The 16,652-nt window shown below is 44.8% G+C and overlaps 1 protein-coding gene across 1 annotated transcript in view; it reads left to right on the forward strand.

Moving 5' to 3' along the window:
• PRMT8 (protein arginine methyltransferase 8) overlaps positions 1-16,652 on the forward strand; it is a 92,173-nt gene that overhangs the window by 66,269 nt on the left and 9,252 nt on the right. The window contains exons 5-8 of the mRNA XM_041735534.1: positions 1,364-1,506; positions 2,134-2,221; positions 9,933-10,048; positions 15,619-15,769. Of these exons, the coding sequence (XP_041591468.1) occupies positions 1,364-1,506; positions 2,134-2,221; positions 9,933-10,048; positions 15,619-15,769 (498 nt within the window). The remainder of the gene's footprint in view (positions 1-1,363; positions 1,507-2,133; positions 2,222-9,932; positions 10,049-15,618; positions 15,770-16,652) is intronic.

Below are 16,652 nucleotides of genomic sequence, written 5' to 3' on the forward strand. Positions count from 1 at the left end.
CCTGGTTAAGACTTGATTAAACACCAGATATTGGAGAGCAAGTCATCGTTAGAGGCTGCTAATGAACACTTCATCACCTGTATTATCCAATGTGAAGACATGAAACAAAACCAGTGACCTGTGTGTCCTTTGTCATCCAGGAGCCTCTAACACGAATGAATTTTTGTGAAGCTCAGTTTCAGGACAGATGTGTTCTCTTTGTTTGTACATGCTTTTGTTTGTTTGTTTTTCACTCCTGAGTACAAGCTATTGTTCAATTTTCCCAGCAAAGCTCAGGCATGGTGTGATTTTTCAGAAGATGGTGCAGAAAGAGAATTTCAGAGCATGAATATGTGTATCCTTTCAGAGGAAATGCTCAGATAGAATCAGCCAACCAATACATTACCTCGTCAATTTCACAGCAGCATCTAAGATAGTGCTTGCTATGATCTCTGTAGCAACGAATGCAAAAAGAGACTCCAAAATTATGTGTATGACTATGTCAAATGATCAAAAACCCAACTAAGAAGTTTCTCCTGCCATGGAGGGATAGAAAGGTCTTGGAAGTGACTTATGAGCAAAGGCCACTAGGAGCAGGAGAATGGTTCTGGCCTTATCCCCTCACCTCTCCATCAGCTGGTCAGCAAGGTGATGTCTACCTTCTTTTGAGCCTCGGCTATGAGCCTGGCACTTCACATTTGCTATTTCATTGTTATCAATTCAACTACCCATTAAGTAGATACTACTTTCCCTGGTTCTGTGGGGAATTGGAGTTCAGTAGATCAAGTAACTTGTGCAAAGTCATATAGTTAACAATGAGAAGATCAGGACTTAAACCCCTGACTACCAAGCCCATGCTCTTATCAAGACACCAAATTACCTTCCTTATGGACCTACTGGGGAATGAGCCCTGGATGTGAACAAACGCAAGAACAAGAGGCATCCTTGCCCTTTGGATCTGAGCCATCACGGTGGCCTAAAATGGGTTGGGGACCATGATCAGAGTGTTAGAGTCATAGCATATCAGAGCAGGTCTCTACTTCGAAACCCATCATTCAATCCCTTTAAGCGTCAGTTCTAAATGAGAATAATAATAATGTACTTACTTCATGGAGTTGCTGGGAAGATCACATGATATGGTGCATATCACAGGCTTGGCACAGGGCCAGGACATAGTCACTGCCCAGTACATTTTAGGGAGAAAACATGCAAGTAGTTCACAGTTCTCTATGTATAGTTAGCTTGGTGAAGGGTGAGGTATGTCACATCCTAAAAGCAGAATCAGAACAGGGCTAAAACCTGTAGGTCTGGCCCTGATGTGGGGTGCTCATGGTTTCAGGCTAGGGTCCCTGCAAAATGTGGCCATGGGGTTCTTATTTTCCAGTCATCACCATATTTAAGGGTAAAGTAGAAGAGGTGGAGCTGCCTGTGGAGAAGGTAGACATCATCATCAGCGAGTGGATGGGCTACTGTCTGTTCTATGAGTCAATGCTCAACACGGTGATCTTTGCCAGGGACAAGTGGCTGGTAAGTGTCCTGCATGCTGCCCCATTGTTGGTCTGCTGGCTGTCCTGCTGCTATACCCCTGGCCAACAGTCTAGGAAGAAGATGAAGATTCCAGAGGAGGCTTAGGCTAGAAGGTCACCTCCTCCAGACCCCTCTCCTTAAACTAGATCTGCTTCAGGGGACAGAATGATGGTACCGAGGTCCAACATGTCTCCCACATTACTCTGTAGGTCAAATCTTGGCCTCTTTGGTTATTATCTACACCCATTCTCTGTTGTCAAGACAGAAATCTATTCTGGTCAACAGGTACCTAGGACTTGGTTAGCTGCCAGAGAGCCAAGCATGCTTCTGATCTTGGCTTCTCCAGGCTAAAGGGTCATGACACCTTTTACTTATGCTTACTGAACTTAGTTTTGCCCCAGTACATTTGTTCTATTATCTCCACATAGGTCCCTCAAACTCTCCCTGCTCCCAAGTAAAAATTGAGCATTACCATCTTAACCTTAACCCTGGCCAAGGTGACAGTCTGCTGAATGAGAAATGCTGGCAAGGGGATGCCTGTCTGGTGACTCTATGTGCAGTTCAAAATGTAATGTCTTTGTCAGGTGAATAGATTACGAGACCCATTTCCCCACAATTCATCAACAGAAACCTGGAGGGCTTATGTTTCCAGACCGGGCAGCTTTGTACGTGGTAGCAATTGAAGACAGACAGTACAAGGACTTCAAAATCCACTGTAAGTCACCTTTTAAGTTTTTGTTGGGCATTTTTTTCTTTTTGTTGAGCATTTTTTTTTCTTTTTCATGTTTGTGGTGGGAAGTACTACAGTGGCCCTGAGGTGAGCAACCAGTCTCATGAACACAGCTGCTATGCCTATGGAGGAGTTTACCTGTGACTTATTCTGGATTCTTCTCTCTATGTGTTTTCTTCTGGTCCCCAAAAGTGGGAGGTCTGCAGAGAGAAAATAAGCAATGAGGTTGATGTAAGAGACATATCCTGGAGTGAGAGAATGAATGCAATGTGAATGAAAAATGACTGAAGCAGCAGAAGCTAATTTTTGTAGAGAACATCAGGCCAGGGGGCTGGGAGCCTGTGGAGGTTCAGTTATCCCAAAAGTCCACAACAGGTGTCAGAAATGGCAGATTGCTAGCCAGGTTGATCATTCTGAATCCCGCTACTTCATGCTACTTGATTTTATCAAAATAATAGTGACTCTTCTTCATGTTAAGTAAAATATATATTCTTTTTTGAGGTTATTTTGGAGGAATGGATGGCAGTGGGGGTGAGGAGACTTTGCACATGCATATATGTGCACACATGTACATGCATGTGTTTGTGTGTGTGTGTGTGTCAGGGACTCATATCCGAACCTAGATTCATACTGTTCAATCAGATGAAAACTTGTTCTTTTAGGGGAAAAAAACAGCCAAACAAACAAAAGAACAAACAAACAAACAAACAAACACCATCTCCAATGTTTTATCTGGTCTGAAAAGGATGCTTTGTTCTTTTTAGTTTAGAGAGCAGCATTTCTCAGTGACACAAACTAGGTCCTCAAGCTTATTCCAAATGCATTTTTGTCACTTAGAAACATCCAGGTCTCCTCAACCAGAACTAAACACTACAAAGGAGCAAAGAACCCCTCATACAGGCAAGCCCATACACAATCCAACCCAAAGTATGATGCAGAAACTCCACATGATGCAAAGGGATCAGGAGATTTGGGGTTCCTGCCCCTGCAGTAGTCAAACCTTCCTCGGCAAGATCACTGTAGAGGGATTCACAGACTGAGGATGATCAGTGACTTCTGCCCTGAGAGGCTGAGACTCAGTAGTTTGACAAATTGTTGCTCCATCAATTCACACAACTGCCATCTAATTATTGCTAGTGCAACCTCAGCTGGACTGCACTATGGAATGTATACATTTGTTTGTGTGTTCATTCCCTTCTGGAAATACAACATCAAAGCACAAAGTTCAGAGTCAGATTCAGAACACAGAAATGGGACAGTTATTGCCACCAGTCAATCTGGTGTCATTTCTAAAATTCGTTAAGCAATGAGAGGGAGGGTGGCCTCCATTAAATGATCATGTGCCGGCCCTGGGTTCAAACCCTACCTGGATGACTGGAAGCAAATTACCTAACCTCTTTGGCCTCACAGACAGTATCATCAATCCCATAGACTAGCTGTGAGGATTAGGTGAGATGAGGTATATCAAAGGATGTGACGGCTCTTGGTGGTACATGGCACGAGACTGATCTATGCTCTGAACATGTCACAGAGCCCTTTCTGTTTGTAGTTCTGGCAAGTGAGCCTGACTGCCAAGCTTGTTGGCCTCCAGTGGCTCAGAATCTAGGACAGATGTGCTCTCACCGTAGATTGCAGAAACAACTCAACAGTGAACATTGATCAAATGCATGTATAAATAGGACATATTTTTCCCTGGAGCTACATTATAATGCTGCTTTTGGAGTTCTTGCTGTGTAACTATACCAAATAGTGTTTTTGAGGAGAACCTTCAGGTGCATTCTTCATTCTTAGGCGTAAATATTTATTGAGCCCTGACCCTGGGCACAGCTCTTTAAGGAACTTCCTCATGGTTTAAAAGCAAACATACCTTACCCTCCTCCTTTTTCTGGACTGTGTTTGGGAACCTGTGGCATATACGTTATAGTGAGCCAGCTGGAGCTGGAGAGGACTTGCACAGACCCTGGGAAGTGCTAGAGGGAAGATCCTAGAGGGATCTCCAGGACTGGAGATCATGTGATTTAATCTCATGCTGCCCACTGCAATTTTCATAGCTTCTGGGAAAGAAAAACAAATTTAAATCAGCCTCCTTTTTTCCTGTGAAATGTTTACTCTGGAGTCGTCTTTTCTCTCTCTCTCTCTCTCTCTCTCTCTCTCTCTCTCTCTCTGCAGTCTACTATTCAAAAAAACCCCAGACCCAAAAAATAAAAATCAAACATACATGTAAAACTTATTTTAAAATCTGTGAAGTTTTCTATTGAAACATTTTTTAATGATCCATTTTTGTTTTTAGTAAAGGAAGCAAGCCCATTTTAAAATCTGTTTAAAATAAACAGAGATTTTGGTTACTCTGAGTTCTAAATCAAAAGTAAAGCATAAAGGTTGTTGGTTGCTAAGGGAACAATTGTAAGCAAATTTCAGTTGGTTCAAGAACTAGCCAAAAAAGAAAAATCTTAAAGTGGGGCAGGAAACTGAGAAAAGCCCAGACTCTTTCATGAAGTAAATTGTTATAAAACAGCCTCTTTCCGGCCCTCTCCTACCTTCCACCACCCATTCCTCCCTCCCCTCCCCTGCCTTCCATCCCTCTCCTTTTCTCTTTACGTTCTCAACCACATGCAACATGAAAACACAAGAATGAGTGAAACACAGAAGTTGCCCTCATTTTGCTCACCAACTAGGAGAGAACACAGAAAAAAGAGAGGCAAATGATTGGCGTGTACTAGGCCCATTATATCTTGTTGAGTGAATGAATGAATGAATGAATGAATGAATAAACAAATGAAGGAGTAAAAATAAGCAGTAGAAGAACCCGCAAGGTGTAGTATTTTACCTCGAGAGAGGAACAATCATTTTCAAAAATTTCTACTATAGAGGAGATTTATAGAATCTTAAAACTAGAAGGAAATGTGGTAGATATTCTATTTGATTTCTTATCCAATACATGAATCTCCAACCTGCTAAGAGTCAGAGGTATGGGCACCAGCTTCCTGGCACAGGAGAAGATGAAAAGGAAGTCTTCCTATGGAGTCAGTGGTGCTTGCAGCCTGAGGGAGGGTGGAAAGGCAGGACCTCTTGGAGGGCTCAGTTCCTCTCCATTTGGTTCTTTTCCACCTTCACACCAAACATCCAGAGTTCTATTCTCTGGCTCTCTCCTATCTTATTTTATTTTTTACCATTTTATTTATTTATTTGAGAGAGAGCACACAAGACTGGGGAAGTGCGGAGAAGCAGAAAGAGAAGGAGAAGCAGACTCCCCGCTGAGCAGGGAGCCTGACATGGGGCTTAATCTCAGGACCCTGAGATCATGACCTGAGCAGATGCTTAACCAACTGAGCCACCCAGGGGGCCCTCTCCTATTTTATACAAAGAGTTGTCTCTGGGCCTGAGAGACTAAAATGTATGAAACTATTGTAAACACCTTCTCTTCTGTCTAGAGGAGAAATGGCAAGTAGCACCTAGTGGCACTTGTTCTATTTTTCCCTCTGAGCCCATTTTGAGGCAATTCCATCTGCCCAGTGGAAAAACTGAAACTATGGCCAGGGTAGGGAAGGAGGATATAGCTCCAGCTCTCTCCAATGAAATATAAAGTTGGTTCTCTAGTAATTCATATATTTCTTTTCCTGCAACTGCTTTTAGGATTTTCTCTTTATTTTGATATCATCAGGTTGATTCTCATATGTTTACATGTGTTTTCCTTTGTATATATTCCCACTTGAGATTCTACAGCATTCTTGGATCTATGGATTAATGATTTCATTAATACAGGAAAATTTCCAGCCATTATCTCTACAAATATTTTTTCCTGACTGATTCTCTTTCTCTTCTTCTTTGGGGTCTCCGATTACACATACATTAGATACTGTTTGATATTATCCCATGGATCTCAAGTGCTGTATTTTTCTCTCTTTGTATTTAAGTTTGCATAATTTTTATTGACCTATTTTGAAGTTTATTCATTATTTCTTCTGATGTATGCATTCTGTTAATAAGCACATTGAAAGAATTCTTAATCCCTGATATTGTGATTTTCATTTCTAGCATTTCCATTGGCTCATTTTTATAGTTTCCATTTCACCAGTGAAATTCTCCATCTGTTCATGCATGTTTTTCCGTTGGATTCTTTAACTTATTTATTATAGGTAATTTAAAGTCGCTATTGGATAATTCCAACATCTGGGCTACCTCTAAGTCTGATTCTATTGACTATATTTTCTTCTTCTGATGGGTCATTTTTTTTTCCTTTTTCATTAAACTTGTAATTTTTTCTTAATGCTGGGCAATGTCAATAAAAGAACAGTAGAGACAGATGCACTATATTTATGCCCAGAAAAGAGGTTGCCTTTTCCTCTGCCAGGCTGTTAAAGTGGGGATTTGAGTTGATCTAGTCTGTCATAATGATAGGTTGGGGTTTGGCTGTTGCTTTAGTTACATTCATCATGCCAAAGTGCAGTCCTTTTTTTAGGATTTTCTTTTCTCCTTTTTTGGGGACAAGAGTTTGTTTTTTAGTCTGTAAACAAAAGTTCACAGGTCCTTCTGATGCTATTGTTTAAATTTAAATAAGAAAATTAATGACAATATTTCCTGGTAGCCAATGGCCCTCACCCCACATACACTCAGTCAATAAACAAGACAGAGTTGCAATGAAACATTAATCTGTTTGATTAATGTTGTCTCCCATCCCTGCTCCACTTATGTTAAAGGAGCTAGTGGGAAATAAATGGTTAGCAGAAAGAAGAGGAAACAAATTAATGTCCTGGGAGAATTTTCTCCTGAATAACTGAAGCCAGGGTAGTCTAGCTAGGGAGAAAACCATGAATTAACCTCTGAAAATGTAACTAAAATACTGGACATTGCAAAGCAGTATAGACCATTAAATATTTGGGAATGAATTTCAATTACAAATGCATTATCTGTGTGCTTGTATTGTGCTAAATGCTGGGTTATAGGTGCTGAGGATACAGAAGAAGTAGTCCCATGGTTGAGAGTGGTTAGAAAAGGTTTCACAAAAGCATGAGATATTAAGCTTCACCATTTCTTGATTGTAAGGGACTTCTTTTTTGAGAGAGAGAGAGAGAGAATGAGAAAGAGAACGTGTGCACACGGTGGGGGGAGGGGCAGAGAGAGAGAGAATCTCAAGCAGACTCCCCACTAAGTACAGAGCTGGATCCCATGACCCTAAGATCATGACCAAAAGTCCAGTGCTTAACTGACGGAGCCATCCAGGTGTCCCTGTAAGGGGCTTTAAAGATCATCTAGCACAAAGCTTTTCACCCTCTGGTTAGAATTACCTATAAATATCTTTTTAAAGATTTATTTATTTGAGAGAGAGTGTGGATGCATATGCATGTGCAAGGGGGAGGGGCAGAGGGAGAGGGAGAGGGAGAGAGAATCCCAAGTGGACTCTCCACTGAGTGCAGAGCCTGATGTGGGCTGATCTCATGACCCTGGGGTCATGACCTGAGCTGAAATCAAGAGTCAGACTCTTAACCGACTGAGTCACCCAGGTGCCCCTACCTACAAAGATTTATAAAATTCCAGCTTCCTGGATTCCAAATCTGTAGATTCTGATTCAGTAAGTCTGGTTTAGGCCCAGGAATTTATATTTTAAAAGTGTCCCAGTTGATTCTGGAGCACAGAACCACTGAACCAAACTCACTTTACAAGCAAGCCCAGAGGAGGATGGATCTATCACTGGTTGTACAGCTTAGACAGTGGCAAAGCCAAAGCTCAAACCACATAATGATAACAATCACTATGTATCAGCTGCTCTATGTGCCAAGCATCCCCTCCTGCACTTTACAGTATATTATCACATTTAACCCTCAGGACAACACAATAGAGTAGCTGTGGTTATCATCATCTCTATTTTAAAGAAGAGACCAACTCTTTGAGAGCTGAATTTTTGCTAAGATTACACAACAAATAAATGGCAGAGCCCAGAGTTGAAATCCAAAGCCGAGGCCTTTAACCATCGCACACATAGACTCCCTTGGGTATTTGCCTAACACTTGCCCTGAACCTCAACTGAAGGCAGGGCTGATAGAAGGAAGGAGCAGGAACATGGTAGCAGGTGTCTTAAGGAAAGATTTTAAATGAAGGCAACATGTTTAGTGTATATATTTTATCTGGGGAGAGGACTGATAGCTATTTCCAGACTGTAGAAGGGGATCTCCTCTGAAGCACATCCCATTGCCAACCGAGCAGCTTCCTTCTCAATCATAGGTTTCAACTGGGAACTTGGCACCAACCTCATGTGATTTAATGGTATATGACTGGCATCTTATCCTCAAGCCAGAATTTCACGAGTGTTCACCCTCTGGGAAATAATTATTTTCTCTGCCTCTTCTCCCTGAGGAAGATCTTTGTGTGCCTTAGAAAGGAGTCAAAGAAGCACAGCTTTCACGGACTGTTCCCACCTCCCCCCTCACACACCCCCTCTCCTAAACATATAGAAACATAGTTCCCAAAGGTACCATTTGTTTGATGCACATTTTAAAAGGAAATTTAATCCCATAAGATTTTAGAGAAAAGCATCCCTCCTTGGATGCATTTCTAGACTCCTCTGAATAAGTAGACAAATGAGATTCAGCTGCTCGGTAACTAAAGCCTCTGCTTAGGCCACCTCTGCAGTACAGGGAGAGGAAAATGCATTCTCAGTTGCTCTCACAACTGAGTCTGTGTACCTTAAGGGTTAGGGGACAAGCTGGAGTGAGCCCTAGCTCCATCATCTCCTTGATATGTGATCTTGACCCAGATACTGTGTAAGGGCCAGATACCAACTTCTCCCAGCCTGTTTCCTTGGCTGTCAGTAGAAGTATCCCCTGGAGGTTGCTGCATAGATTAAATGAAGAGTCTGGCCTGAGCTTGGTGGTCAATCAACGGTAGCAATGAGTGCCACCATTTAAGGATGGTTTTGGGCCATCAGATGTGTGCATTCATTTACTCACCAACCCTGCACCCTACATCCTTCTCCCTCTAAAAGCATCTTATGAGCAGCCACCCAGGGCCAACGAACACCACTGGGATGGCTGGGTAACCTATATTTCTTATAGGATAGATTCTTAGTGAGTGCATCATGGCATGTGAGAAAGGCAAAGGCTCTCACAGACACACCCTCCCCCCTTGTTTTGCAGTTGAGAAAATGGAGGTTCAGAGAGTTTAGGGAATTAACACAAGGGCCTGGCCAGTAAGGATGGTACTGGGATTCAAACTAGTCTATTTCACTTTAAGAGCCCATGTTTTTCTCTGCTTTGCTAAAGGTTCAGTGGGTGGGGACAGGAGAAGGAGAGAGATAAGTCTTCTGAGTGTGCAGAATGCCTTGAGCAAAGGCATCAAGATACAAATGCGGATGGCAGATAGGGATTTGTAGGAGGCTCTCCTGGCTCAGAGAGTGGGACAGGAAAGTAGACACAGGAAGAGTCAGGCAATTTGGATTCTAGTCTTGACCTTGTGGCATTCTACCTGTGTGACCTTAGAGAAGTTTCTCAGCCTCTCTGAACTTTTGTTTTCCTAACCATTAAAGAGATCTGTACATCCTGCAGAGGTTTCCACCCAGATGAGCAATTCTTCTATTCTGATTGCAGGAGAACATGGGTTGCCCTTCACCCTCTTGGGCATGCTATGCTCTAGCACTTAGAAGGGCTGGGAAGACTTTCGGGGGTCCTGCTGCTGGCCCTCATGTCTCACTCTGTTTTCACAGGGTGGGAGAATGTCTATGGCTTTGATATGACCTGTATCCGGGATGTTGCCATGAAGGAGCCCCTGGTGGACATCGTGGATCCAAAGCAAGTGGTGACCAATGCCTGTTTAATAAAGGTCTGCAGACTCATTCTGCTTGGGCCCAAGCATGCTGGCAACCCAGCTGTGCCACCCTGGAAAGCTGTGGGCCTGAAGTAAAGGCAATCCTCAGCTCCTGCACAGCCCTGGCCTGGTGAAGCAAGGCCACCTTGGCCAGAGCCTCTGGCACCCCAAAGTTACTGCCAGTCAAAAGAAGATGCTCACACTAAGCAGAGCCACAGAAAGAGCCACTGGTGGCACAGCTGAAGGGAGGGAATCGTTTCACATCCCTTGGTGGTGCAAGGGGAAGAGTCTGGGGGAGGGGGGCATCAGAGGAAAGGCAGGAGGGTATGCTCAGGTTTGGGGAAGCTCCTCCATTCAGAGGTGGATGGCCCTCTTAGGGAAGCAATCCCGTACCTCAATCTGCTGTGTAACCGGCATTATACTCCCACTTCTGAGCACACATCTGACTCTGCCAGACAGAGCTACCCAACCCCGTTCCTGAATGGTCTTGTTTGTACATGTTTTAACAGTTTTTCTGACAAGGCTTTCTTCAGTGCAAATTAAGAACAGCTGGTCAGCATCCTCAGTACACCAATGCTTAGTGCATTCTTATTAAATATTCAAACATATCAAATTTGATAGAGTGAAAACAAAAGCTTCCCTTGACCTCCCCTCCCTTTCAACCCCATGCTCTTCCTGGAGGTAATGCTGTTCACACATCGGATTGATCTTTCCAGCCCTTTCCTAAGAATTTGCATTTGTATATGCCAATACATTATGTTGAACCATATAAACTATTGATTTTTTTAAAATCTAAGAAGACATCCTTTCATATGGTTAAAGCTAACTTTTTAATTTAAAAATCTGGTTTCATTCTGTAAGTATTCATTGGCTGACCCAGCCCTCATCTTGCTAAAACATACTTGCCTGCTCTGGTCCTGTACATGTCACTTCTTTTCAGAGAGTATTGGGCTGGAGACCTGCAACATTTTCAATGGATAAAGGGGAAGATTCTAGGGTCACAGGGATGAGGAGAGGTTTCTGAAGTTCTGATGTAAATCGCTGCTTTGCCCAGGTCACAACTGTCCTTTGTCCCTGGGCACAGTCTTCCTAAGAACCACAGCTCTTGATCCATAGTGTCACTGCAGCATTTAGAAGGGACCTCTGAGGCCAAAAAAACTAGGAGAGCCTCACACAGATGAATCTCATCAGATGCTGCCTCCCTCTTATACCATCCTGCCCAAGAGGTGTGGCTGGGAGTATAAGTCTTGAGCTCTGAGCTTGACAGGGTCCTCACTACATCTTAACTCAGCCCATTCCAAATCCAGGCAGGATTGGTTGCAAGCAAACTAGTCCTTTTGGGGTTTTTTTTTCCTACGGGCCCCTCTGTCCCTGAAGTCTTTCCCTCTCCCTGTCCCAAACAAGAAGCAGGAAAGTACACCCCCAAACTGGTGCAACTGAATTTGCCCGAATGACATGTAGCAGCTATGTGTAACGATTAGGAACCTGCATGTCATGACGTCAGCTTGAAGATACAACGCCTTCAATGTGCTTTGACCCCAGGTGGCTTTCTACCTTTGGTGGGTAAGTGTGGCCACTGTGCTTCTGTAGGTCTACTGTAGGTCACATGATGGACTGGCCTGCTTCTCCTCCCCACCCCATACCCCTACCACCAAGGCCATTCTGGCCTCCTGCCTTCTTCCTTCCATTCCCAGCAAGAGTCTTTATACCTGAGTGCAGCTAGGAGCAAAGCAACCAAACTCAGGGAAGGGGATGCAGAAGGGCATGCATTATACACAGTCCCGTAAACTCCTCGGGGCTTATGAGTATGTGTCAGGACCAGAGCTCTGTGCTGTAGTCCTGTACCCTCCTTGTGCCCACAACCTTTCTTGATGTCTTCCCTGACGAGGGTAAGGGCTGTCTGTGTGTGCCTCTGCAACTGGGAGAGCTCCTCCATTAGCTTGCTTGGGAATGTGCTAAGCAACATTTTGCCAAGCCTGTTGGGAAAACACTTGCCCTTCTTCACACACTTAATTGCTACTTTTATCGCTATTAATGTTGCAGAGTGTGACACTTTATTATAATTAAGACTTTGTTTTGACCAGACTTCTGCTCTGAGATGTGCATTCCTAACCTTACTTAGTGGTGGGGAATAACAGCAGTCAGGGGCTCTTCTGAGCACTTGATGCCTCCAGAGCTCTCTGCTTCATGGGGGTTTCCTGAGCCTGAGTCAGGGGGACCCCCTGCAGTGTCAGAGATTCTGCTACAGCAGGAAATCAGAAACCTTCCAGCACAGGACTCTGGGCTCTAGGAAGCCAGAGTAATGGGTTTGGCTCTGTAGGCTTTGGGTCTGACAGGGGGGGTGGACCTGAACCCAGAGGGCCCCTGTGTCTCCAAAGCTCAGCCACAGCTGGCCACTTTTGCAAGATGGCCTGGCCACGATTCCAAAAGACCAACTGCTTCCATTGTCACTATGTTATTTTATTTATTTATTTTTTATCTTAGTGAGCTCCACGCCCAATGTGGGACTCAAACTCACAACCAGAGATCAAGAGTCCCATGTTCCACCCCCTGAGCCAGCCAGGTGCCCCATCACTGTCATCATTTTAATGTATAGCTTCATTACTTCTGTCTTGAAGCCCCTTTTGTTCCTTCAGATGCTCCATTAAGATGCAAATGTCTGTAGCATGGGAGTTGATAGCTGACAGTGGTTGATGGACATCTGAGAGAAGGACCCTATGGAGGTAGAGTTCCTGATCCACAGGGATGGTGTGGTGTGTGTGTGTGTGTGTGTGTGCCCCCTGAAAGTCATGAAGAAATGAGGTGGGTGACCAGAGAAAGGAGCCAGGCCTAGCTGTGTCCCAGAGCCGCCTTCCCAGGGCTCACTGTCTGTGCTCAGGCCGAGAGGACTGCTATCTTTAAGTAAGTGATACAGAGTCATGGAAGATTTTGGATTCAAAGGACAGTACAGTCTGAATGGATCTGAGGGGTTAATGGGTTGGTTTGGAGAAGAGCCCTGGGGATGTGAGAAGGGAGGCCCATAAAGGAAGACTGAGGGCTGTCAGGTGCTGTGTTTCACAGCAAGGGTACACAGACCCATAACGGGCAACAGTCTGATGGTGGGGGCCAACCTGCTGAGGTGAGCCAAAAGTACAATGGAAAGACCAGGCTAGGCTGGAGGCAGAGGGACTGAGAGTAAAAGATAACACGTACCTCGAAAAGAGCCTGGAGCCTGGCCCTGGCTAAAAAGGAGGTGGTAGTCAGTGAGTGTATAGACACCGTGAGCCTGGTGGATTGTGCTAATGCCATTAACAAAGACACAGTTAACCACATCTTGCTCTGAGCTGTTGAACTGGAAGGAACCATGGGCAACATGTGGCCAGTGGGATGATGAATGTCATGTAGGCTGACAGGTGCCAGGTTTAAAAAGGAGTCATGGCCCAAACTTAATAGGATGACATATAATGGAGGACCCTACACTCAATTCCCAAGACAAAAGGAAAAAAGAGCATGAACAGAATGCCGTGGAGGGAAGGAGCTTGGCCAACCAAGTACTGTCTGAGCCAGCAGTGTGTTCTTCAAGATTGGAGACTGCTAGAAGTATGTCCCAAACAAGAAGGGTGATGGAGTCAGAAATCATGATTTACGAGAAGTGAATGAAAAACCAGATGGAGTTTACATTAGAGAAGAAAAGGTTTAGGGGGCCCGTGTGAGCTGGAATGGGCGTTTGGCTTATTCCATGGGTGGAAGTTTCAGAGACTGGTGTGTACTCTTCCTTACTCGTTTTGAAGAGGGAGGGACCTGTCCATTGGAGATGTCAGGAAATGGAATCAGCTTCCTGGCAGGTAGTGAATGCATCATCCATGAAGGTGTCCAAGCAAGCACCAGATGGCCACTTCCCAGGGATGCTACACTGATGGCTTTCTAATCCCATCAAATTCTGCATGCCCAACCCAGGGCTTCCCATTCCATTGATTCTTCTTCCCCATCCTTGGTTCCAGAAGCACAGCAAAAATGGCCTTTGAGGTGACATCACCGAGGGGCTCTCCGTTCCCCTCAATCTGCAATCCCACTCTCTTTCCAACTAATAGGTCAGAACTTCAACTTCCCCCAGAGGGTGTGATGGCTGCACACCACAGACCACAATAGGGCTCTGATCTGACCTGCTTCTTTGACCACACCTCTTCCTTTGTTCACCCCTGTGGAGGCAGGACTTCTCTTTCAAGGCCCTGGATATTTTGATTCTGCTTTTCCTTTATTTATTCTAGATACATATAGAGATAAAGGTCATTTCTGCTACATCATTCTGTGTCTTCCCTGCTCTTGTTTCCCTATTCTCAGACCCCTCTTCTAATTATCCCCAACATACTCGATCATCTGGGCCTCAGGAGAGCCCCTTGGAACGAGTCCAGGCACACAGATACCTATCTGGCTCTTACAGAGTCTTCACCCTGACAATGGGAAGCTTCCTTAGACCTCACTGAAAGCTGCCTGGATGCCTCTAAGGCTCTTGGAAGGTTTGCCCTGTCTCATCAGAGCCAGCAAACAGCAGGTCAGCATCCTTCACACAGAAAAGAACAGCACACTGCAAACTGTCTTTCATTATACTTACTCCCCACGCAACATTGATTTTCAGCCACTTCCCAACTGAAATTGTTAGAATTATTAGTTCTTTGTGTTCTCCATTTCCCGACCAGAACTGAAAAACTCCTACTTCTTATTTGTCTCTCTCTCTTTCTTTTCTTTCTTTCTTTCTTTCTTTCTTTCTTTCTTTCTTTCTTTCTTTCTTTCTTTCTTTCTTTCTTTCTTTCTTTCTTTCTTCTTTTTCTCTCCTTCCTTTCTTCCTTCTCTCTCTTCCTCCTTTTTCTTTCCTCCCTTTCTTCCTTCTCCTTCCTTCCCTCCCTCTCTCTCACTTTTTCTTTCTTCCATCCAGGCCTGGTGTAAATGGCCAGCAGAACTTCTCTCAGTTCAGTCTGTGACTATGGTGGGCTCAGGTCCTCATTCTCAAGATAATACTTATGTCTCCTGTTGCTGGGAACTTGAATATCAAAAACTTGAGAAATGACTAATATGGTTCACACAAATTATGGGGGAGGCTTGATAAAGCACAGATTGCTGTTTTCATTCATAGGTCTGAGATGCCCTCCCCACCCCCACCCCACTAAATATGTGCACCCAGGTGATGCTAATGCCCGTCATCCCAGACTGCACTTTGAGAACCAGTGAAGGGAGCAATGTTGAGGTGGACTGCTCTGAGGCTGCTCAGATTGGGCTCAGAAATGCTCTGTCTCATCAATCTTCCTCTCCCCTCTCCTCCTTCTCCCCCATAACCCCTCATCCCCAGAAAACCGACCTTCTAAGTTCTGTCCCCCTCACATTCTGATTCAAATGTATTTGCACCATTGCCTGAGCATACCCCACCCTAGAAAGGATGGAGGAGATCACTGGGAGGGTGGTAGGTGGGCCTGGGGAGCCACCCCAAAAGTAAGGACACTCCCAGAGAGTCTACTGTTGGTGGTCTTCCATGAGAAGGAAAGTGCTACTGACCAGGACTCAGAGCTGGTGGAGGCGCTAAGTGTCGGCATTCTCTTTCCTCTGGGCCACAGGAAGTGGACATTTACACAGTGAAGACGGAAGAGCTGTCATTCACATCTGCCTTCTGCCTGCAGATACAACGAAATGACTACATCCATGCCCTGGTCACCTATTTTAATATTGAATTTACCAAGTGCCACAAGAAAATGGGGTTTTCCACAGGTGAGCCTTTTGTGGGCACTCACTTCAGACCCTCCCCACCCTCCATGCTGAGGCTTTGCAGAAGTGACTGGGGCTGGCCTCCACCTGGGGGAAGGAAGGACCTGGGGCTAAGCCAGGGGCTCTTGCTTGGCATCCCATAAGCCTTCTCCAGCACTTCCCCCATGCATCTGGCTGCTGAAGGAGAAGGAAGCTGAAAGTGTATGTGGTGTGTATGAAAAGGTAGATGAAAGTGTGTTTGAAAGTGTATATGACCAAAGCTGAGAGTGTGTGTTGGGTAGGGAGAGGCAGGGGGAAAGGCCCCATTTTAAAGGCACATTTGTTCATTTAATATTTACTGAGCATATTCTGTGTGGGGGGTAAGGATACAGAGTGGAGTAAGATTTCCCTATCTTCAGTGCCGTGCCCAGGTCTCTCAATATGCTACGGACTGTGTCTGTCTGTCTTGTTCCTTTCTTTGCTGTTTCCACCCTAATCCATCCTTCATTAAGTTCCTGACACTTTCCCCAAGAACACCTGTGCTCCCCCACATCTCAGCCCTGCTTCAGATGTGTCTCGCTGCCTGCAATAGAGAACCCAAATTTCTTAGCCTGGTAAGACCCGGCCCCAGTCTGCTTCCATCACCTCATTTCTCACTGCCCCTCCTTTGCTTGGCCTTCCTCTCCTGTTCCGTCACTGCACACACAGCCCAGTTGCACTGAGCACCTTGCAGTCCCCAAATTTAGCAAAGCTTCTTAAGTCCCTAGGCCATGGTCTCTGTACATGCCAACCCCTTGTTCATCCAGGTGTGCCACAGGGACAGGCAGATCTTTTGTCAGAGGCTTTTGTCATCTCCTTTCTCCCTGGATGCATCTGCTAGGGCTGCCATAACAAAGCGCTACAGGCT

Source organism: Vulpes lagopus, chromosome 21 (genome assembly GCF_018345385.1).
Source record: "Vulpes lagopus strain Blue_001 chromosome 21, ASM1834538v1, whole genome shotgun sequence".
Lineage (NCBI taxonomy): Eukaryota > Metazoa > Chordata > Mammalia > Carnivora > Canidae > Vulpes > Vulpes lagopus.